Consider the following 25,000-nt stretch of genomic DNA (forward strand, 5'->3'; position numbering starts at 1 on the left):
CGGTCATTATTGGACATTCTCTAACAGTGCTGAAGTCTTTGGAAACAAAATAACGGTGGAGTTTAAATATTAATCATTTTGCCAGGGACCCCCCCGGGACCTCTGGTAGGACTCCCTAGGGGGGCCCTGGACCCCACGTTGAGAACCACAGGTTTAAAACCAAGTGGAGTAGATAAATATTTAAGTATGAATGGAATTACAGTCTCTGAAACACAATTTCCTTCATCGCGGTTGGGTCACTTCCATGAAACCGGCATGAAAGACGTCCCGTGACTGAATTGATACAGCAAAATGAGCAAAATACATTGTTACAGTAATGTACCAGCTCATATTTTTGAAAGAAATATTGACTTATAACTTAGATATTAAGCATGACAATAGAAAGAGCAGTGAGGGAATGCAGTGATGGACTTTACATTTTTGTACTGTCATTGTGTGTTCCACCATTTTACACTAAGCTAAATTAATTATTTCACATTCTGTGAATATGTGTATCAATGTGTTTTTTATGGCAGTTTCATGAAAATGACCCAGTTAGGGCTGGGTATCAAAATTCCATACTTTAGTGCCATCAAGTATTAAAACATTCTGTGGTGTTCAGTTACAAACCTCTTCACCTAATGGTTTTTGACAGAAAAGGTATTTGTCTTTCTATTTAAACCAGAATCGCACCATAGACTAGGCTTGCCACCATATGCAATATTTTCACAGTATCGAAATATTTTCTGGAATATTTTCTGTATAAAAGAAGAATTGGCATTAATAAAATATAGTTTTGGATGCCGTATCAGTCGAATAGAGGGAAGGTATCTGTGTCTGTAGTGTTGATGCCAGTTTTCTGACCCCCCCAGTATTATGAGTTGTACTTGTACTAGTTTCTCTATCTGGGCTCTGTTATGCCTCAGGCTTTTCCTTCTTCTCCGCCGTTGACATAAGCACAAGAACGGCTTCCATTTCTCTCTCACGCACGCCTGCTGGGGCCTGGTGCACTGACCTCACTCAGAAAAAACAATACGGAGTGTTATTTTGTAGGGGAAGGCCAGTACATACTGTAGCAGTCGGGAAACACCGTAAAAACTTTTTTCTTTTTAATCCCCGATGCCTCGCACAAGTTCAAGAATCGTACAAGTGTTTTACAGGGGTCCGGCATTTAATCTGGGCCGTCAGAAGAAAACAATCTCTCTCTCTCCCTCTCTCTTGTTCTTTCCTTCGCTCTCTCGCTCTCGTTTTGCCTTTTTTGGAGCTGACCTCTCGCTGGAAAGTCACCGTGACAGTGTGAGTTCTGCCTGTAAAGGACTACCTTGACCTGGGCTCTAATCGCAACGCCACCACGCCCCGCTTGGCCCGCATGTTCAAACAAGCCGTTGGAGCGAGGAGAACATTTCCTTGGGGGCTTTCTCAATATTTTCTTTTACCCAGAAAGGGTGGTGATCCTACTCGTTCTGTGCGGAGAAGTTCCTAGGAACGGCTGCTGAGCCGTCAGACTTGTGCAGAAACAAACTGATCTGACTGAGAATGTGAGACCCCTGACAACCAGGAGGAGTACTTTTTACTGCTACTTAAGGATTTTGGTTTGCAGCACTTTACTGTAATGCAACCTTAAAGACAACATTTAACTATGTCACCATATTATCATAACCAAAATTCCTGGTTAAAGCCAGTCTGGTATATCAATATCAATATTCTAACCATAAATTGCTCAGCCCTAGCAAATGTCTAACTTTTTTCTTTATCACCAACACTTCAGTCTCTACAATCTAAACCTTAAGGTTACTGCTTTTGATTTTGTTTACTGATACACTCACTGAGAACTTTAGTCACCATTGGTAAAGCGATCCGCATTAGGCATGGGCAGATTTACGATTAAAAAACGTCAATCGGTGATAGACTCCATCGATCATGATTGACATGACATGATGACAGACGATTTAAAACGTTTTTTTTCTGTGTAGTTTACTGGTTCTGAAACTGGAGAGGAGGGGAAGAGGGAGAGAGGGGGCGGAGGCTCTCGACTTCAATAATATGGGGAGCGACGAATGGAGCTCATTCACTTGCGCGCACGGAGAAGATGTGGAGTACGTGGACGTATGGGCGCAGCAGCGCAAGGGCAAGAAAGCAGATGGAGGATTTGGACGTGGAGGCGATCTGCACGCCAAAACAGTGTGTTTTATTTTAGATGTAGGTTATTTTATTTTACGTGTCCTTATGGGACGAAACAAGTGCACATATGGATGGAGCGAAACCATGTGTTATGGGGACACTCCGTGACTCTCTCCCCAATCACCCCCTCTCCGTGCGCTATGCGCAGGAAATAATCTTAACGGGGCTACAAGCTGTGCCCCGTTCCTTCGAGAACGGTGCACACAGAGAGCTGTGTTTGCGTCCATGTACGGATTGGGACGATTCACACAAATAAAAATATGTTTATGATTCCCCTTATTTATTATTCCCCATTGAAATGTTACTCCTGTGCCTTTTGTAGTATCTATCAGTTTTATCCCATTAATGGTAATGCACACTGACTGACTGGTGAACGGGAGATTTTTTCTGCACGCACGTTACGTGAACGCCCACGTGCAACTTGTGATCCGTTCTCTGTGATCCGGAATTAAGATTCATCATCTCGTCAAAGAAAACAAATAGTGTTTTTAATGTGGATGTATTTATTGTTATTGAATGAAACCCCAAAATGCGTAATGGGAACACTTTCTCCGTCACTGTTTGGGTTTTTATTTTAGATCTATTTATTTTCACTTGCTTGTTGTATGTATGTATGTATGTATGTATGTATGTATGAAACGAAATATTCACACACAATTGAGTTCAGGGACTGTCCCTTTCCGTTCCAAAAAAACCTGTCCTTCCCCACGGCGGGACAGTGGGGACGTTTAGCTGGTTTTTGTGTAAATACGTTACTTGTAAATAATAAATCCTGCACTTCTGTAATGGTGAGACTGCATTTCCCTGCCCCCAGGGATCGGCAATTGGAATTTTGCATGATCGCCCAAGCCTAATTGACATGTCAACAAACTATATATGGAGCCCAGATGTCTCATTTAAAATGAGAAGGAAACCGAAATCCATTAATTCTCAGCGGATATGTCGACTTGTTACATTTTTCAGATTCAGAAAACGGCAAAAAACAACAATATTCTTTTTGAAGAAGCCTCCTCAAAACGACGAGGCAGTGGAACCGATCTTAATCTCTGCAGCGTGTCTGCGGATGTAGGCCCTTATCAGCAGGTTTAAAACAACACTGACAAGTGAAAGACCCCCCCTCCTTCGCCTCCAACCTCCCCTCCTCCCTGTCCTCTTGATGGGGTGGCGGCGCTCGACAGGCCCCTGTGCAGCGCCGCGTGCTGGTTCCTCTCTCCGAGGCTTATGTAACCCGTGGTGTTCCTCCCCTCTGAGTTATGATCCACGTACTCCATCTCCGCTAGAGTGGAAAACAAGCACTCCCCGGAGCCCGAGGGAGACAGCGCCGGAGGGTGAGGGGGAGTGTGTTAGATACCAGGGTTACATCACAGAGCCTGCCTTTGTCTGGGCTCTGAAAACACCAGGGACCCAGTGAGATCCAAACATGTCAGCCTCTGGTCAGAGCTTTTACTGAAGTAACAGTACAAAGACACAAAATGACTCTAGTACAATTGGAAGTACCACATTAATATTTAAAATATATAAAGGCTTGATCTTTACTGTGCTGCAAGAATTAAAAGTAAAAATACTTCCAGTCCATCCAGTGCCCTGATATAACAGAGACATAAAGTGTCTCTGTTATATTCCAACTGATATAATACGACAAAGTGTCTAATGTGCTTTTTTAATGCAAATCCCTAGATCACCTAGATCCGTGTTACAATTTAAAAAAACAAAACAAAAACAACCTATGGCATAGCATATACTTTTGACGTGTGTGTATATATTAAATCCTGATGGGTTCTTTCTAACTTAAGTAATGTGATTGTTACAAATAGTTGTAATCATAGAGTAAAAAGTATAGATATTTGCTTTGAAAGGTAGAGGATTAAAAGTCAAGGGCCTCTGAAACTGATACCTAAATTGTACTGGAGTACAGCAACAAAGTACTTGCACTTTGTTGCTTCCCACCCCTGTTTCCAGGCCTGTAGCAGGTTCCCATGCTGTGAATGTCAGGGTCCAAACTCCATCAGAGCAGCAGCAGACACTATCGCGACCTTTCTACACCGTGATACAATAACCTGTTCTGACCGATATGCGGCGCCGCTATCTGTCCCAACGCCTGCTGGAGTACGACCTTTTGTCCCAGAGTTCCCTCCCAAACTGCGAAGCCGAAGGTCACTTTTTTTCCTCCAAAGTTTCTCTCCTTCTGATTCATTGATTTGTTTTGTTTATTTAGTCATATTTTTCTCTTGTGAATGTTAATCCATATTGACAGTTCACTGACCACAGCAGGCTACGCTGCTTTAGAAAATTCACCGCGGCTTCCTTTCACGTCTCGCATGTGTGGCGGACCCCGCCGCCAGCAATGGAGGCAGCGTATAGAGGAGCACATGCAGAATGCAGACACATTGAATGGCTGTTTCTTTTAAAGTACCAGCTAAAGTAACTATCAAATATGGGATTTTTTTATAGAAAATAATCTTAGAGATGACCACTGGAAGGTCCCACGAGGATGAGGTGTGGTATGATTCACGCGGGAGACAGACGCACTTTGGTGATCCCTGGAGGTGGGTGGTCCGAGAGCAGCGAGGGTCAGCATGCACGTGACACCAGGAAAGGTCCCGAGAAGACCTCCCTCTCAAAAACAATCCATATCTCCATTAAACAAAGAATATATTCCCTAAAGTTTACAATTCAGTAAACACCAGTTTCAGCCCGTTTACTCATCGGAACATATTACACGAATGAACTCAGTTATATCAGGGGACTGGGTGGGACTTTTACTTTCAATACTTGAAGTTCATTTAAGAGCAAGTACTTATATACCTTTACTGAGGAAGAAAGGACAATGTAGTACTTTTACTAGAGTAAATAGAGTACAGTAAAAAACAAAACTCATTTAACATGGCAGGATATTTGTACTTTGACTCCAGTGACAGGTTCGTTCTTATTGTTAATGATTTTTTAATCCAGATAAAATAGGTTTGTTTTGGTGGTGTGATCATGTGCTTTGGTCTTCTGGATCCTTCTAAGCAGATCGGGACTTTCCTTTGACTCGGGAGGGGAGAGATGGGCGTGGACGAGTGGAAAGAAGCGATTCGTGAGGAGCGGGTGGGGGTGGGGTTGGGGGGGGGTGGGGATTCTCAACAGCTGTTTCCTGTTTTCATCGCACTTTTCCAGCCGCTGGTGTTTCGGGAGGTGACGGGAGCATTTGTCTGTTGGTCCTGCAGCGTTCCAGCTCGTTACTAATTAACTTCAAGGGGGAGTCAAATGAAGTCCAATAAGAACGGATGCTGAAACGCACGGTTACCTGCGAAAGTAAACATCGTCGCCAAATCCACCATTTGGTTCTGACACAATGACACAGCTCTCCACAGATGCATCGCCAGCCACACAGCCCGACACTAACACACGCGCTGCTTCAGATGCGTTACTGACCAAATGGTTGATGAATTGTAGTTATTTTATAATTGAGTGACATAGACCCTATGTAATTAGAATCCATATTTCAATATTATAATTTGGGGTCAACGGGGCAAACGGATCGTGCAAGATGTTTGACATCTACCCAATGCTGGTTGCCCGGGGCAACTGGGCAACCGTTAATGCGGTGCCCAGCAGCAGGCCTGTTCAACAGGTAGCACGCTGGCCTAAATGTGGCTCACGCATTGATGCAGACTAGCACTTTGAATCAAATTGAAAGTTGGCAGTGAGGTGTAGTCACATTGATTTAACTATTTTAAGAATATTAAACCTTTAGAAAGAAAATATTATCGACAAATGTATTAGTTCATTCTAATCTTTTTTGTAAATTGATAAAAATAATTTGAATAATATGGAAGAGGTTTTACACTTGTGTAGCAACTGTTGTTTATTGGTTTTGGGCCCTACAGATCTGGACCCAGTAGAATGCAGCTGAAGAGCCCTAGCCTAAAATCACTGCAAGTTTCTATTTTTAAACCAGTCCAAGTATTGAATGAAGCATCGTAGACCGAGCTGCGTGCAGTAAATCCTGCTCCATGTGAGGTTGTCTGCTGATGACTGGCTGGGTGTGGGACGACGCTGATCCCAGCCCGTCAGATTAGAGGGTCCGTACCATGCGGCCCTGTAGGCATCTGAGGCATCCAGAGGGCGGGTCCTGGCAGGAGTGGCTCAAGTGCCTTGCTCAGAGGCCCTACAGTGGGTGGCATGCTGTGTGTGGTGACGGAACCTGTGACCTTTCTGTTACAGGACGTCCTGTGGAATGGGTTTCTTTTTTTATTTTTATTTTTTTAACTCCAGTTTTAACCAAAATAATCAGCATTTATATTTATATATGAAAAAGGGCACAGTAGGCACTTCATGCTGTATTATAGGCTTAAACTACACATGGTGTATATTCTAGTGAAATCTCAATGTGGTACTTTCACTCTTAATTTTGTGTAATTTTGTGTCAGCGTATTTGTACTTTTACTTCAGTCTGGGGGTCTGAGTGCTTGTTCCGTCACTGCAATTAAGTTGCAGTCGGTTTCAAATTGCCAGTCTACACTACCCTCGCGTGTGTGTTGCCACTTGAACTAATTTCCCTCATGTTTATAACTTGCTCAATGTGTGGCTCTGATCGGTTCCTTTTCTCAAGACCTGAGAATGTTGTTTTGAATGAGGAGATTCCTGAACAGTCTCGGGTTTATTTCCACATGGAGACAGCGGTGGATGAAGCGCTCATGCATATGGGCCAGATGACAGATCCAGTCCCTAAAGAAGCACGACCGTGTAAGAAAGTTAGTGGAGTAAAAAGGTTTGATGTTTGCCTTGAAATGTAGTTGAGTAAAAGCCTCAGAATAATAACAAAGTACTTGTGCTTTGTTGCTTTCCACAACATGGTGGCAGCCTCCCATCCTGCTTCCCTGTGTGGGTTTATCTCTGGTTCTGGGACTCAGTTGGCCGGGTGTTTTTTTTTTTTGTTTTTTTTTTTTTTTGGGGCTGTTCCCTCCGCTTGGCCCCGGGGCCCCCAGGAGCTGCTCAGCCAGGATAGGAGATAAGGATCCAATCACGCTGCATCGCTGACAAGTGGAGTCATCGCACGCTGGGTTGCAGCAGAGGAGGCAACACAGGATTTAAACATGAGGGCTGTCATCATCATGATCTTATCAGGACGATTAATTGTTATACAAATAAAAACGTTGATTTTACTTCAGTCATTACTTTCTTTTTGTCACCAAAATAACATTTTCCTTTGGTTAAAAGCAATTTTTCTAAAGTTAGTAAATACTGTTTAATTCTTTTGAAAGGTTTTCCTGCGCTTGCGGGAACCACCATCGATTATCTTTTTTATTTCTCTTTTTTTGAGTTCCAGCCTCATTGCTCAGTTCAGTTTTGTAACATCCAGAGAGAATCTAAGGCTCATACTGTTATGTAAAGAGGAACGGCACAATGATGCGATTGTATCTGCTGCACCGACATGTACTGTAGGCGCAGAATGTGTGTGCACGGAGCTGGCTGTGTGTGTGCACGGAGCTGTGTGTGTGTGTGTGTGTGTGTGTGTGTGTGTGTGTGTGTGTGTGTGTGTGTGTGTGTGTGTGTGTGTGTGTGTGTGTGTGTGTGTGTGTGTGTGTGTGTGTGTGTGTGTGTGTGTGTGTGTGTGTACGTACGGAGCAGCTTGGGTGTCACTCCATCCCTGGGTCAGATCCTCTGTAGAAACTGAAACAGAAGGATTGTTTGTTGTGCGATGCTTGACTCCGCCCTGGTCCGTTCCCCTTCCAGTTTGAATAATTAAAGGAGAGAAAGGAAGATGAAACGATAAACCACGAAGATGAAGCTGAGAGATGGTTTGAAAGGATGTGAGTCAGCTTTCAGTGGTGTTCTAGTCCTGAAGTTCAGACGTGGTCAGTTTAGTTTCAGACTGGATGAATAAATTCACAAGGAGCTTAAATTCATCCTGAAAAGAAGATGTGATGTGTAAATGAGAATTCGTTTTATTTATAATAACTTGATATAAATGAACAAAACAAACATCCCAGTCGACTGATATCTAGAAAACGACCAAAAACGTAATGCACGTTCACATCATTGACAGGGGAAAGGTGAAACATAACTAACTCTGCTAAAAGCCTGCGCACCCTCATGCACAAACTCACTCTGTGACAAGTAAGAAGAGGAGACCAAAACCTTTCCAGGACCCAGGTGCCCTTCAACACAAACACATCTCACACCAAGAAGTGAAAACACAAGGAGGACAGGAATCACACCCGGACTTTCTCTCTGACTATTGTGGGATTAAATTGAAATTAAGTTTGTCCGCGTGGCTCTGCCGTACCTCGGGAGGTTAAGGCTCTCAAACGTCTCGGCAGCGTAGGGAACATTCTTGGCCTCTTCTCGTCCACTGCGTTCCTGGCAGAGCGTTGCCGTGGCGATGAGGCGTGAGAGGTTGCCATGGCGCCTGAACAAAGCCATCTGGACTTTGGAATGCGCTCGAGGAAGGTTCTTCATTACGGGCTGGAGGACGCCGGCGGCCGCATGAAATCACCAGTGTGTGTGTGTGTGTGTGTGTGTGTGTGTGTGTGTGTGTGTGTGTGTGTGTGCGTGTGCGTGTGCGTGTGCGTGTGCGTGTGCGTGCGCGTGCGCGTGCGCGTGCGCGTGCGCGTGCGTGCGTGTGCGTGTGCGCGCGCGCAGAAAGGGTTTAGTGCCCTTCGTGCAGCTTTTGTAAAGTTAGAAACAGGAATAATGACGAATAATACAACACCTTTGAGGAACAAAGTGCTTTGGTCAAATTAAAAACAGATATTTGAGTCCGAGCCTTGAGCAGGTTAAAGCAGAAAGCGTCACAGAGCTGCTGGGGTCTGGATTTGACCTTCTCTCTCTTGGAAACGATATAATGGTTGAATTTTAGCTCATTCACGTTGCTGGTGACCCCCCTTGGAACCTCTGGAAGGACCCGTGGTGGGGCCCCGGACCCCACGTTGAGAACCCTGGTTTTACGCAGCACACTGTGTCCCTTTTGAGCTGACCCGCTGCGCCAGAGCGCGTGGAGGCTCGTTGCTGCCCTGGGGTCAGAGGTCACGCTGTTACCCAAATGTCTCGGCTTCCTGTTTCTAGTCCCTGAAAGTTACATAATGAAACATTACTCAATCTGAAAATGTAATCTAGTAATTTTACAGTCCAGTTTTGATCAATATGCACCAAGATAAACGTAGCGCTGGTGATACAAACAACTGTATATTTGGGCTGAAAATTTTCATTGAATTATCCGCTTTTTTAACATATTATTCAGTGGGTTTATGACATAAATTTATACCATAACTTTACAGCAAAAGAGGGGAGGAAGTTCACAGGTTCTGAGCCTAATGGGGGTGGTAGCTCAGGAGGTAGAGCTGGTGGTCTAGTGATCTAAAGGTTGCTGGTTGGATCCCAGGCTCCTCCTGCTAGCATGCTGTAGTGTCCTTGAGCAAGACACTTAACCCCTAATTGCTCCTGATGGCTGCGTCCGTCGGTGTTTGAATAATTGTAAGTTGCTTTGGATAAAAGCATCTGATAAATGTAATGCAATGCAATGTAATGTCGAGATGCTCCCATCTTGAAATTGCTGAATTTGGTTACCCAGATTTTAAATTGTATAATATGGAACAAAGATAGGAATTCACTCAGTTTTCCACAATACACCATCAAACCTGGACTGTGGACTGTTAATACACACTGAGGAATAAAAACCTGAAGAAACAAAAAGATAAAAGTGAAGGTGTGATTTGAAAGGGGTGGAGTAGCTGCAAACATGAAGGTTTTGCATTTGAAAGGAGTGAGAAGCGTGGAAGTAGACGCAGTCACTTTGATTTGCTGAGTGTTCCTGTCATAACTCCGTGTGAGGTGCTTGACGCAGTGCGAGTGTTTCTGTCGTGGGGTGGACGGACGACGCGATGACCGAGTGGGGGAAGCAGCAGCGCGTTGTCCGGGGCTGCAGCGCCGTGCCAAAGGAAATACATCAATACATGAGACGTTTTGCAGAACATTTGTGTTCCTGCAGCACATTCCATCTGCATGTGAAATGTTTTATTTGGTGGATTTGACCTCGCAGAGAATGCAGAAGGAATCGCGTGCGTGTGCTTGTGCGCGTGTGTGCGTGTTGCATAAACAGGAGGAACGGAGGGATTTCCTCCTTATCAGCTGATAAATGAGACACTTTTAGGTGTCTGTTTTTTTTAAACTTAAGCTTTTGTTATTTTGGATTATTAACTCTTCATTTGACTCCTGCCATCTTGCTTTAATAACCATACAACAACTGTTGTGGTGCACTCTGAAGAAGCAGAGCTTGAATACTGCGCTGGCTGTGCTTTCATCTCCCAAACAGTAGATTGGTGGTTTCCTGAATGAATTTTTTATTTTTTTTATCAGATTTCCGACCCTTTTTGATGTCTGAGGTGCAGATATAATCCCCGCCATGTTGCCTTGGCCATCTGTCAGTGTGTTTTTCATGCACTTCATGGTGTTAAAGTGTTAAAGTTACTGTTCAACTCTGTGGCGGCTCAAGCGGTAGGCGTGCGTACCGCCTGCAGCCACCCAGGTCCGAAAGCAGTCTGCGGTCCTTTGGTGTGTCTCTCGCTACCGCCCCGTTTCCTGTCTGTCTCCACTGCTCTGTACAATAAAAACTAAACAAAACTGATCCCTTTCATTCATGTGTCTGTAAACTTTGGGACTTCTTTTTTTTTTTTTTTCTTCTTCTTTTCTTTGGAGTCTCCGTGTCCGTGTCAGCAAACATCTACATCTCCACGTGCCGGAGTCTTTTTTTATTTGGACGTGTTTTGACAAACAGCTGTGTCACTTTTATTTAGAATAACTTATCGACGCGGAACATCTAGAGCGAAACGTTGGCTACTGTAGGTTCCCAGTGGGAAGTAATACAACTTCCTGTTTCTTGTCTCTCATTTCCTATTTCTAGTCTCTTACATTATTGCGGATGTAGCGTAAAGAGTTTATTTGCAGAAATTCCTCAAAAAGTTAAATAAATAAAAAAAGAGGACAGACATTTTAATAAGACCTAGGTTGAAAAACAGCCGAATCCTGTGTTGGTTTTAGGCTGTTTTTATTCAGACATTTGCTACGTTTCCGCTCTGAAACCCCTCCCGCCCCCACATGGAGTGTCGTTGACCTTTTCCAGATTTGCTCCTCACGTTGCTCTGAACTGTCGTCGCAGGGAGGAGGTGCAGGAGAACTGTGTTCGCTGGAGGAAGAGGTTTTCCTTTGTCTGTAAGATGAGCGCCAACCCTCACACCGGAGTCCTGGACCCGTCCATCTGCAGGGTGTCCGTCAGGAAGGTGGGCATCCAAAACACGTCGAAAACCAACTGAAAGAAATATTATGTTTTTTTTCTGTCATTTATTATTATTATTATTATTATTATTATTATTATTTATATTACTGACTCAATATTTCTTTGTTTTTATTACATAACACACTCTTTGCAAAGAGGAAAAATACATGTAAAATAAATAGTCGGAATAAGAAATAAATAAATGGGTAAATAAAATAAAGAGAACATTTTTAATAAGTAATTCAAATAATAAATGAATAAGTAATAATAATAAGACTGTGAAAATGAAATTAAATATATATACACACACACACACACACACACACACAATGAAATGACTGACTCACAATAATAAAGAAAATAAAAAGTATTATCCCCAACCCATCATGTACTCAATCCAACCTCTCAGGAAATAGTACCACACACATACACACACACACATACACACACACAAACACCTTCAACATAGTAAAACAAGCAAAAACCAGTGCAGAGGAAGATAAAAGATAAAATGGGATAATAAACAACACATATGCACATCACTGTACACAAAGTGAACATGAAACCGAGTGAACAGCGAGGGAAAAGGAAAGAAAAGGAACTTGGATACGGACGTGTTGATCCTTTGAACCTGGCGCCTGGTTTCCTGGACGTGTAGCAGCAGTTCAGGCGAATGAGATGTGGAGGCGTGGGAGTCGGGACTCGCCCGCAGGGCAGCGGGAATGTTGGGCAACACCGAAGAATGTATCGGCATCATACTCCCAGGGAATTTGGGAGCCTTTCCACATCGGTATCTGCTTCTCAGGGCTCGTCACCTTCAACTGCCGCGTGTCTTTTTAGAACGGGGCGTCTCCAACTGACGGCCTGCGGACCAAATGCGGTCCTCGTCTTAACGCCGTCCGGCCCTTTAGCACCCAACTGCAGGTCCATTCATTTCCAAAATACCTGTAGATATAACTATATCCATCTAAGAATACAAAACCTGAGAGAATACTGTCTAGAAATGTATTTATTCATTTTTAGCTTCCTTTCTAAATTGATGAGGATCATTTGTAGAATGTGAAGGTGGTTGTAGGTTTTCTTTTTCTTTGTTTTACAGTGTTGTTGAATGGGTTGAGCAGCTTGAACATCCAGCCCCCGACAGAACAGTTTTCCTTCTAATGTGAAGTTTATTCGACAAAAACATGGTGCAAATACTAATAAGCACATACTGTATACATTACATTACATTACATTTAGTCATTTATCAGACGCTTTTATCCAAAGCGACTTACAAGGGAGAATAACATTCAAGCTACATTGCGACAGAGACATTAGTGTAACAATAAACACTGCTATACTGCGTATACTTACAGATGATAATTATGATAATTTACTGGATGCTTAAGTCAGTACAGATATTCTTGACAAAGTACTTTTACTTAGTTACTTTCCGCTCTGCTCCGTGTGTGAGGAGCCTGGAATCACAACCAGTGTGATGTGGTGTCAAGCGAGCTCCGCTTTGCCCTCATCGCTCTCTTCCTGTTTTCTCTGCAGGAACTCAAAGGGGGAAAAGCCTATTCGAAGGTAAGACAGTCTCGCTCTCGCTCTCTGTCTCGCTCTCACTCTCTCTCTCGCTCTCACCCCCCCCAGGTTCCTGAACACGCACACACACCGCCCACGCTAATATTTGGACACTAACGCCCCTTCGCACAAATATTAGCGTTGAACATGCACACACCTGTGTGTGTGTGTCTGTGTCTCTGCGTGTGTGTGTGTGTGTGTGTGTGTGTGTGTGTGTGTGTGTGTGTGTGTGTGTGTGTGTGTGTGCGTGTGTGTGTGCGTGTGCGCGTGCGCGCTCGGCTCCTCCTGAGGAGACGGGGAAGCAGCACAAAGGAGGAATAAAGTCCTCAAGGTTCCAGGACCCCGCTGGTGACGGGAACCAGATCTGGAAAAACAAAAAAAAAAAAAAAACAGGAACTCACTCTCAAAAGCTCAGAAGCTAAATATCTATCAACAAGTAACACCTGTAAACATAGTTATTATTAGTAAATTACTACAATACTTTTTCATACAAGCGACACAGTTTGCATAAATGTTTAATTTATCCGTTTGGGCTGTCAAACAATAAAAGGAATCCATTAGGTTAGTGGTCCTCAACCTTCTCCACGTCAAGCACCTTCCGTTTGCTCCTCCTGACGCCACGGAGCCTCCAGTTGATCACATTTTATCTTTACATCTGATTCAGTGTCTCTGCTCTCGTCAGGTTGAAAACAGTGGAACTAGGATGCACACGTTGCTGACTGGACGCTCTCTCGCCGCGCTGACGTCTCGGATTTTACATAACGGGTGTTGTACCCCTTTCCCACTGCGCCCAAAAACCCGGATCTCTGTCCCGGGTCTATTGGGCAGGGTTTTAACCGGCTCCAGCTCAGATGGGCTCTGACGTGAACAGGACACCCAGGTCGACCTGTTCATTTTGGCTCCTTCACCTGCACGATGCCACGCCCGTTGAAGTTCCAGGCGCTGGCGCGTAAATAGACATAAATATGCGTGTATCGTTCCATCGTTTCATATCCCATATGAAAGTCCAAATGAGAAGTTATTGACTTAAATATTTATTAATTAAGTTATGAACTTTTTGTTGTGAGTGTGGGGATCGCACCGCGGGGAGCACAGAGGAGAACCGGTCCCTGCTCCCCCGCAGGGCACCGCTCCCCGCCCCCGAAGGACCGGTGTGCACTCGCACTCCACGCTGCTTCTACTGTCCTGTCGGGTCGTTCATGAACCATCCCATTCTTTTGAACGCCTCAACATACTTGTTGAAGTTGCCGTCTCCTCTACTGTTTTATTCCTAATCACACTGGAACATGACACGCCCCTTTTCCGGTGTTTTCGTGACGTCGAATGTGACGCACAAGAAAAAAACAGCATTTCTCATGGCAATGGGAAAGGTGTCAATCGCCTATTTTTAGCGGGTTGACCCGGATTTGAAAAAAACCCGGGTCAACACGCTAATTTTGTTGTGGAAACGCCATTAGTTTAATTATTGAACATTTATCATTGATCACTGGGGAACCCCCTGGAACCTCTTGAAGGACCCCTGGGGATCCCCAGAGCCCATGTTGAGAACTGCTCTAGATGAATCAAAACGGAACCATCAACACTTAGTTTAATGCATCGAAGGGAAACTCCAGTTCTGCATGCTAAGTGTGTTAGCTCAATGCAAGGCGGCAGATGGGATCAGCTAGCCTAGCTCCCGTGAAATGAGGAAAAACACCTTCCAGGGTCTCAGAAGCGTTTTTAAGAGAAGCTTCTTGTGTTATAATATAAACATTAAAACCAGATCTTAGTTTTAAAAGCCGCTACTCTCAGCTCTACTGTGCAAAGCCAATCTGGAGAATCCCTTGCGTTTGGGCCGCGAACCTTCTTGCCGCATCAGTAGATTTTCTGGCTTCTCCACCTGCAGCAGAGGTTCTTCTTCGGGTTTAACAGGAATGATCACACGGCAGCGGCAGTAGAATCCTGTTTTCTCTCACAGCTCACAGTCTTTTCCTTCACTTCTAAATTCACCACGAAACTGCAGCTTGAAAGTGAAAGTGTTCGGCTGAGAGAGTAAATAACAGCCAAGTGAACTTTGTGGAAGGCGGCAGACAGCCGCTCGTTACACGGCGCCTTTTTAAATCAAGGGGAACCAAGGAACCGTGGTTTTGAGATCCGTTGCGCCGCTGACATCACAAGCTGTTTGACAGACGACAAGAAAGGCTTGTCATCTAACTTTCCCCCGACATAAACAGCGGGGAGACGGCGTAAAGAAGGGCCCCGTAAACCACTGCTTTAGCTGCTCTAGAATTACAGTCGCTCCGAGTCAAAACACTCTTCCTCCTCCTCCTCCCCCTCACACACAGCTGGGCTTCACTGACCTCAACATGGCGGAGTTCGCTGGCTCGGGCTCCACCGCACGCTGCTGCCTTCTGGAGGGCTACGACACCAAGAACACGCGGCAGGACAACTCCATCCTGAAGGCAAGGCTCCGCCGCGCATTACCCAGAATGCACAGGGAGGGAAAATAGGATCTGGGAGAGAACCCAGGCTCCGACGAGCTCCTCAAAGCCTTAAAATAGGCATTAAATCATTTTAAATTGGAATTTGTTGGGGTCTTAATTCTAACACTAACATTTTATCTGATTTCATCGTTCCGTGTTTGTCTTAAATTGGTGAAGTTCTTGTCTGATGTCTGATGTTATAAACCTCATCCTATCGCTGATCCTAGTACTTGGGTCTTAAATATGAATAAAATTAGTCATAGATACCTGCAGAGGAAAGCACGTCAAATGAGCATTTTAGTGTAAAAACCAACGTACGCGTTTAAGACCAAATATAACGTCTGATGCTCAATACGTGAATAAAAAGGAAATATCGGTCACTGCTGGGAAGAAGCGTCGAGGTTTTGCTCTCTGGTCCGAAACGCAGACCAGTGATGTCATTTCCTGTGCAGATGAAGCCACGTGAAATGAACTCTGCGTTTGTTTCCTGAAGGTGATCATCGGGATGACACTCCTCTCCGGAGACCCGTGCTTTAAAACGTGAGTACTTTTAATCTCCTCTTTAGTGTATTTACCACTGACCTACAGTCACATTCCGCTGCCGTGGAGCTGCGTTCTGGGAGTCAATTGGCCTAAATGTTCCATTCCCCTTCAAAGCAGCAGCTTTGACTTTGCCAATAGACAGTCACATGCTTTACTGATCTTCTAAACTCAATATGTTCCCGTCCAACATGCAGCTTGGAGAGGTACATATGAGCATTCCCACGGTTTATTGTACAAAAGTCATAATTATGGTGAAATTTAATTTCATATACAATTTTCTTTAGGCGTGCCATTGATCGTCGATGTGGAAATAGGTCCACCTAGTGGATGCCTGAGGTATTACAGCTGTTCGATCACATGACGCATGAAATAATAAAAAAAGCTCTGGCTTCAACAAGACCAGCACTTTTTGTTTTTTACAACGTTGACCTCTGTCTGATGCTGGTCGTCAGTCAGCTGACAGAGTGTGAACGTGGTAATATTTCCTAGATTGTGGTTTTACAGGTCTGTAAAATGCAGATTGCACTGAATTGGTTCCTCTTTCGGGAGTTCCTCCTCTGTTTGACTTCCTGTAAGTCCTTTAAAGAACCTTCATTCTGCTGCTGGTGATGTGCTTTATGGCGTCCACAGTCCAGGATGTCACGCTCCCTTTCTTATCGGGGAACGTCGAGCCGGGCCGGGCCCTGGATGCACGCACGGCGGCACTTTGGACGAGCAAAAAGTCTGAAATGGTCTCAAAGCTATTCGGCAGAAATCAAGGCCTCAAATGACACTAAAACATGTGAAAATGGATTTGAAAGGGTGTTAAAATATCTGGCTTCATATAATAAACTACATTTGCAGGTGTGTTAATTCAGGGACGCTGAGGACGTCATCCTCTGAGGGGGGAGAAGGCAAACATACACAAAGTTTAATGCTGATGCAGTGTTTCTTTGCACCACATGAACTCAAGCATAAGATGTACCCGATATACCCAAAATTAAATAATAATAATTCTGGAGAGTTCACTTTTAATAATATAGTCAATATTTTATGGATTGTTTGATGTCTTTCGTCTCGTTTTTTCTTTTGCTATTGCTGAGAATAAAAGACGAGAGTATAATTTTCTGATACCCTCTCCTCCACAGGCCACCCAGCACGGCCAAGTCCATCTCGGTGCGGGGCCGGGACTCCACCCTGCAGCTGGACTGTAAGGGTGAGGGGACGGGGGACACGGGGCCCTCGGGCGGGGTCCCACTGGGCAGGACGTCCAAGCCCAGGCCCTCCATCAGCTCAGGTTAATACATCAAATAAATGTGAATAATGACAACTCTTACCAGGTTTAAGATGCGTTTTGTTAAAAAATCAATGATCTTATTTCCCCACATTCAAGTAGGAGCACCATTACTTGTCAACTTGTGAAAGTCATGTTGTCGTACCTCGGTTTTGTCCGCAGGTCTTCCAGAAGGATCCGAGCTCAACCAGTCTGGACCTGGAGACATTTTCCAGTTCGGTCACTCCCGCAACTCCAGCTACGCAAGTCAGCACAGCAGAATCTCAGGTACAAACCACACAAACGGGTCAAATGAACGTGTTCTGGTCAATGTGATGGGCTGCGGGGTGTGCAGGCTGCTGCAAAATCAAATGTTCTTCTTTTCTTCCGTTTATTAACGTTTTGGAGCCAGCGTCAGTCATATTATGGGTTACGATTCCCATTTAGGCCGATAAGCAACAGATTGTGGCTGAATAAGAAGATTTCTTGCTGAACTTTAAAACAAACCTCACTGGTCAAAGTGCAGCTATCCCACATTATCTGCTTCATTTATGGTATTCATTATATCATAGAGCACAGCAGTAGTTCCACATGTTTGACATAGAAATTAAACCTATTTACAGTGACTACACTTTGTATTAAACACACACTGATCAGCCACAACATTGAAAGCAGTAACAGGTGAAGTGAATAAGATCATCATCTGGTTCCAAAGGCACCTGTCAAGGGGTGGAATATATTATCTATATATTGTTTTGTGTGTGTGTATATATATATATATATATATATATATATATATATATATATGAGGCAGCAAGTGAAGAGTGAGTTGTTGAAGTATAAAAATGGGCGTGGTAAGGATCTGAGCCACTTTGACAAGGAGCACATTGTGATGCTGGACGACTGGGTCAGAGCATCTCCACAAGCACAGGTCTTGTGGCTGTTCCCGCTCTGCAGTGGTTACTACCAAAAGTGTCCAAGGAAGGACGACTGTGAACCGGCCACAGGGTCATGGGGCCCAAGGCTCATTGATGCACGTGGGGAGTGAAGTCTAGTCCGTCTGGTTGGATCCCACAGAAGAACTACTGCAGCACAAAGTGTTGAAACAGTGGATGTTGCTGTGATAGAAAGGTGTAGAACACACAGTGCATGGCAGCTTGCTGCGTATGGGAGCTCACAGTGTCCACGCTGACCCCTGTCCACCCCTGAAAGCACCTACAATGGACACGTGAGCGTCACAACTGGACCATGGAGCAATGGAAGAAGGTGGAGGTCTGATGAATCACCTTTTCTTCTACATCATGTGGATGGGTGGGGTTAGGGTCCGATCCGATGAAGCATCTGAGGGATGTGCGGGAAGCCCGATCCATGGGGGCCCCACCTCCAACTTCCAGGACTTAAAGGATCTGATGCTAATGTCTTGGTGCCAGATTCCACAGGACACCTTCAGAGTCCGGTGGAGTCCATGCCTCCACCTCACAGCTGTTTTGGGGACAAGAGGGGGAGCTACATAATATTAGTGTTATCAGTGGTGTTTTTAATGTTGTGGCTGATTGGTGTATATCAATCACATATCTATATATCAGTCTTAGATATTCTCTGTGACCCTGTTTGCATATCGCCTCCACCTCACGTGGAGTATTACTGTACCTATACATAAGTTTAATATACAGTACAGTGAACAGCTGCTGCAGTGCTGCATTCAGCTGCACTGACCTCAGCCTTTGTGTCAGTTCTAGTTCCTTTTGAAGCCATAATGTGTATTTTCATACTGTAATCTGTTATAACCTGAGCGGAACAAACCCAGAATGCCAGACAGAAAATAGCATCATTTACAAGAGCACAGACCAGCCGAGAACAGGACAAAACCAGAGACAATTTCAACTTCACGATTCAAGATTGAATATTTATTGCCATGTAAACAAAGTTGATTGGAATGTACTTAGTGGAGCTTTGGAAAAATAAGAACCGTAACATCCATAAAGTGTAGAACATTGGAGTATCGATACTTTGTTTGGAATTTTTTTGTTTTTGTTTGAATTGGAATTTTTAATTCTTGTATTAGACTGAGTCCTCTCCATGAAACGTGTGCCATCCCTCCAGGCTACAGCACGGAGCACTCGTGCTCCTCCAGCGTGTCGGACCTGACCCACTGCAGGAACACCTCCACGGGGAGCAGCGTGTCCGGGGGAGCGGCCGGGGCCGGAGACCCCCCCGCCGAGAGCGACAGGGACGCACCGCGCCCAGAGAGACCCCCCCGGCCCCCCAGGCCCGTCCTACCCCCCAACAGGCCCTCCAGGTACCCACGCTACCGCCCTCTGGTGGGGGAAGTGGAGAGTGGTGAAATATAAGAACACATTTCATTAATCCCAGTGGGGATATGATAGAATATATACAAACTGTGACAGAATAAAGATGAAATCTAATACAATAAAAAAAACTCTAATGGAATAAATGTGAACAGTAAAAATATGAACGCTAATGGAATTATTATGAGCTCTAATTGAATAAATACAAACATGAACTTTCATGAACTTTCATGAACTTTAATATGAACTCTAATATAATAATTTATATTATAATTACTATTTTTTTCTGTGTTTATATTTACTATTTCATTGCCTTCTATTATTGTGAAGCATTTTGCATCTCTCTCTCTCTCTCTCTCTCTCTCTCTCTCGATCAGCCACAACATTAAAACCAGTGACAGGTGAAGTGAATAACATTGCTCATCTGGTTCCAAGGGCACCTGTCAAGGGCTGGGATATATTAGTCAGCAAGGGAACAATCAATTGATGAAGTTGATGATCCATGGGGGCCCCACCTCCAGCTTCCAGGACTTAAAGGATCTGCTGCTAACGTCTTGGTGCCAGATACCACAGGACACCTTCAGAGTCTGGTGGAGTCACTGCCTCCACGGGTCACAGCTGTTTTGGCGACACAGGGGGGAGCTACACAATATTAGTGGTGGTTTTAATGTTGTGGCTGATCGGTGTATATTATATAATATAATGGACAGAGTTCTAACATCACATTTTGAATATTTCAATATACAGACGCGGACTGCAGTATTCAAAAGTACAAAACAAATCTATTCATTTTGAGTGCTTTTGATAAGTTATTTCCATCTTTGCCCTCATGCCTGTTAGTATTTCCGGTATCTCGTTGGTCAAATTTGTGAATTTCTGCATTAACCATGTCCTCTGGTCTGTAAAGGGAAGGTTCTTCCCTAAATGTAAAATTATATAATTGTTCCCTGTTTGCACAAGCAACGTCCACCGCCCAAAAACAGCCGGCACAGACGTCTGAAATACAGATCAGTATCAGAGAATGTCTCTAAATGCAAAGATCTGTATCACGATCCACAGCAGACATGTTGGATATTACAGCTAATGACACTGGAAGATAATAAGAGTTCCCAGAACACACTCTGCTAAATAAACATTGAGACTATTCTTTCCCGAGGAGGAGTTCAGCATCTTGGCGTGTTCTGTGTATTTATGCAGAGTAACTTTACAAATGATGTGTGTTTAAAGACTGAAGTAAAGAAGAGAGAGAGACAGCGAGAGATGGATAGATATTCATCCACGGACGTAAATTCAAAATTCAGCATCAAAACAGATGGGCAGTGATATTTTATTGTATTAGGCAGGATGGTAGCTCAGGCGGTAGAGCTGGTGGTCTAGTCATCTAAAGGTTGCTGGTTGGATCCCAGGCTCCTCCTGCTAGCATGCTGTAGTGTCCTTGAGCAAGACACTTAACCCCTAATTGCTCCTGATGGCTGCGTCCGTCGGTGTTCGAACAATTGTAAGTCGCTTTGGATAAAAGCGTCTGATCAATGCAATGTAATGTAATGTAATTAAAATTGTAACAAATCTAAGATGGAAAGATTTATAAATAAACTCAAAACAATAAATCTCTCTTATCAACAATTCAGATGAGGATAAAAGTAGTAAATAGTAAAAAAAGTAGTTTAAATAATTGTTATAAGATAACATTGATTAGACATGGTTGACTTTCTGTTCACTGTCTCTTGTCCACTTCCTGTCTACTTCCTGTTGTCCACTCCCTGTTGTCTTCTTCCTGTTTACTTCCTGTTTACTTCCGGTTGTTGATTTTTGGTTGTCTACTTCCTGTCCTTCACTTCATGTCATCCACTTTCTGCCATCTACTTCCTGTTGACCACCTACTATTTTTGACTTTCTTTGATCACTTCCTTTTGTTTTCTTTATGTTGCCCACTTAATGTTTTGACTTCCTGCTGTCCACTTCCTTTTGTCAGCTTCCTGTCGTTCAGTTTTTGCCATCCACTTCCTGTTGTCCGCTTCCTGTTGCCCACTTCCTGTTGCTCACTTCCTGTCCACTTCCTGTCCAGGAGGAAGCAGGGCTCGGTGGAGAGCCAGCCCTGCTGGGTGAACGACACCCGCATGGACGCCGACGACATCGTGGAGAAGATTGTCCAGAGCCAGAACTTTGAGGACATCAACAACACTGAAGGTACACACACACACACACACACACATATATATATATACACTCATACATACATACATATACATATATACATACATACACACTCACACACACACATACACACATACACACGCATATACACACATGCATTAACACGACGACCGCCGAACCCACGGACATGGTTGAGGTCTCGTTGGAGCCGGGGCGTTTCAGACATCTTGTGGTGCAAGTTTTATCCACATCCATCTCCATTTGCAGCAGGAATTAGTGAAAAACCGTTGCAAATTGAGCGGAAGTTGAAGTCCCTGACGCGTATCCTGATGAGTTTGTGGAGCGGAGCTTTGTGACATCATGAACCACGTTATATAAGTCCAGGCTTCGTCTCTTGGTGCTGGTTCACGTTGGGAGAGCTGCGCTGTGTAGACCTGGTTGCTTCCTGTAGGACGACACACCGGAGGAGCCCATGCGGCGTTAGATGTAAACTTATAAACTTGTGCTGCGTTTCAGAGAACCCGGAAAACTGTAATACATACCTAACACGACTAAACAGGACCCCATATCTTTCTTTCTGCAGCAATATTTATTATTATTATTATAATAATTATTATTATTATTGTTATTATTATTAGTAGTATTGTTGTTGTTGTTCTTGGCACTTTTCGGAATAAAAGGGTCTTTTTGTAACCCGCGCTCTTTTCACAGAACCGGGAAAACTGTAACATGTACCTAAAACGACAAAATTGGACACTGTGTATTGCTGCCTGCAGCTATAGTAATTATTATTATTATTATTATTATATATATTATTAAATTGTTATCTTTATTTTTATATTTATTATTTATAATATATTTGTTATTTTTATTATATTTGTATTTTTTATTATTATATTTATGTTTATTATTATTATATTATATATATTTATTACTACTGTTATTACTGCTACACATACACTGCAGTTTATAGATGGTATGTATGGTAGATAGAGACAGTAGAGTTAGATGGATAAATAGATAGAAATGGATAGAAAGAGCCTTCCCAACTCAACCAATCAGCAAACAGGATCCCAGGGTCACATGTGGCGTTTACATTTTGGAGACATTGCCCCTGTGGTCCGTCCACCGTTACCCAGAATGCCCTGCTCTCCTTCCTCCTCAGACAGCAACCTGCGTCTGTTCGTGAACCGAGACGGAACGACGGCGCTGAGCGGGATCCGGCTCGGGAGCAGGTGAGGGCGCGCGGCCACGTCCTGTTGTCCCCATGGAAACCACACACCGTGACGCCGCCAAACATTCACCAAACATTTAGCGCTGCACATTGCTCTCAAAACCTGAAGAGCAGCAAGTCTGATTTAACGTCACAACAGAAGCTGCAGTCTGTCTGTCTGTCTGTCTGTCTGTCTGTCTGTCTGTCTGTCTGTCTGCGCATCCTCCCCTCCCGCCGGCTGACTCTCCTCCTTCCTCCCCCTCTCCTCAGGGTCTCTGCGGGAGATTATGAACCCGTGGTGATAGAGAGCCACTAGGCGCCAGATTCCACTTCCTGTTTCCTGTCCGCTGTCCGACCGCTTCCTGTCGTCTGATTACACTGTGCACTTTATACTCAACCAGGTCGCCGAGCCGCCTCCACGCACTAGCTCTGTCGCCCCCCGCAGGCGGACAGCCGCAGCCGCAGCGAGTGTTGGGTTTGTTTTTCTGTCACAGTTTGGGGCTTCGGGGATTCCAACCCTCGACCTCGTTCCCCAGCCTCCGTGGTTCTGGCGCCGCGTGGCGGAGTAAGGATGGCAGGGGAGCTTTACCCGGCTTTTAATTCCTTGTGAAATGTTGACGTTTCACAGGTCAAAGCAAAATGCGGGAAATGAGCGTTTTGCCCGAGTCGAGGGCAAACGCGACCTGCAAGCGATGACATCACTCATCAAGCAGAGTGATGTCGAGCCGCCGGGCCTCCCTGTCCTGCAAGAGTGGGAATTTAAATGAGTATGACGCCAGAAACTCTCCTTGGTGTGTTTTTTTTGTTTTTGTTTTGTTTTGCGTACTGGTATGGAGGCGGTTCCCTGTTGAGCGGGTGAAACGCTTCGCTCACATCCTGTTTCTCTCTCATGACCCCGCGGCGCCGCCCTGTGGTGACGGAGTGAAGCGCAGGACCAGAGTTCTGTCTGTTTGTTTGTTTTGGTTTTATTTTGCTGTTTTATTTTCGTTCCGGTCGCTGTCGCACCGATCGCTCGGAATCTTTACAGCTGTCGCTTCCACTGCCGGCGGGATAACTAAGATGGCCGCCGCCGGGGGGGGGGAGGCAAGCTGCGGCTCTGGACCCTCGGGGTGTCCGCGGATCAGCGGCGTGGGGGACGCTCTGTGTTTTTGTGCGGGGCGGAGGCAGGTGGATAAAGCACCAAAGAGGCCGGGATCCGGCCTGTGTTGAGTTTTCCCAAAATGCCCGTTTTAGCAAACTAATAAAAGGAATGGTGATGTCGCTGGTTTCGACGTTACTCCCTGCAGAACACGTAGACATCTTAACCAGAGTATTTTAGTATTTTCATTTCGAGTAAACTTTTTTTTTTTTTTCCTCAATTCAAAGGGACGTAAAAGTTTTTGTGGCCTACATTTTTTCCCCAAAATAATTATTGTTTTTAGAAATGTTTCTCCCATCCCCAGTGGGAATATTATACACTATAGACGATTGAGGACGAAAGGCGAAATCCGAATGGTGGTGACTTCATCCTCCTGGTTTTTAAAGCTCAGTGCTTTTCAGGCCAACGGTGTTTCCATCCCAGTGTCATAGAGTTTTAAATTGATCACTTTGCAGCGAATCACTCAGTTTTTATTTCACTGCCCTTTTATTGTAAAACTTGAGTTTATTAATCACACCGGCGATGGGTTTCTTATTGTCACGTTTTGGGAAGAACCACTAATGATATTTACTCTGGAATTGGGTCTTGACTTGGCTACGGCCTTTGATTATCTTTATAAAACCATATTTATGTATTAAATTTAAATTTTAAAGAATTTTGTTTTTGTTCCTTGTCTTTGAGGGGTTTAAGCTATGCACACGACCCGCATCCTGCACAGAATGAAACAGGTTTGTCTTTAGTTTCTCTAACAAATAAATCTATTCTAACTAAATCTAGCGTAGTTGCAGTTTCTCCCGCTAATGGACAGTAACTGTTTTTTTTTTTTCCTGTGACCACTTGCTGTTTTTTCTTTTAAATTCTTTAGAAATGTCTCATAAACAATAAAGTGATGACAGATTATTGTCACGTGTTGGGATTTTCTGTTTCCTTGATCAAAAAGATTCCTA

The 25,000-nt window shown here is 44.2% G+C and overlaps 1 protein-coding gene across 1 annotated transcript in view; it reads left to right on the forward strand.

Annotated features, from left to right (window-relative positions):
• eeig1a (estrogen-induced osteoclastogenesis regulator 1a) overlaps window positions 1–24,955 on the forward strand; it is a 26,901-nt gene extending 1,946 nt beyond the window's left edge. Inside the window, exons 2-11 of the mRNA XM_080004066.1 lie at window positions 11,303–11,423; window positions 12,956–12,985; window positions 15,307–15,423; window positions 15,938–15,984; window positions 17,115–17,263; window positions 17,423–17,527; window positions 19,343–19,538; window positions 21,614–21,735; window positions 22,868–22,937; window positions 23,186–24,955. Coding sequence (XP_079860192.1) covers window positions 11,303–11,423; window positions 12,956–12,985; window positions 15,307–15,423; window positions 15,938–15,984; window positions 17,115–17,263; window positions 17,423–17,527; window positions 19,343–19,538; window positions 21,614–21,735; window positions 22,868–22,937; window positions 23,186–23,231 — 1,003 coding nt within the window. The 3' untranslated portion in view covers window positions 23,232–24,955. The remainder of the gene's footprint in view (window positions 1–11,302; window positions 11,424–12,955; window positions 12,986–15,306; window positions 15,424–15,937; window positions 15,985–17,114; window positions 17,264–17,422; window positions 17,528–19,342; window positions 19,539–21,613; window positions 21,736–22,867; window positions 22,938–23,185) is intronic.
• Window positions 24,956–25,000: the final 45 nt, after the last annotated feature.

The sequence above is a fragment of the Zeus faber genome (assembly GCF_960531495.2).
Source record: "Zeus faber genome assembly, chromosome: 7".
NCBI classification, from domain to species: domain Eukaryota; kingdom Metazoa; phylum Chordata; class Actinopteri; order Zeiformes; family Zeidae; genus Zeus; species Zeus faber.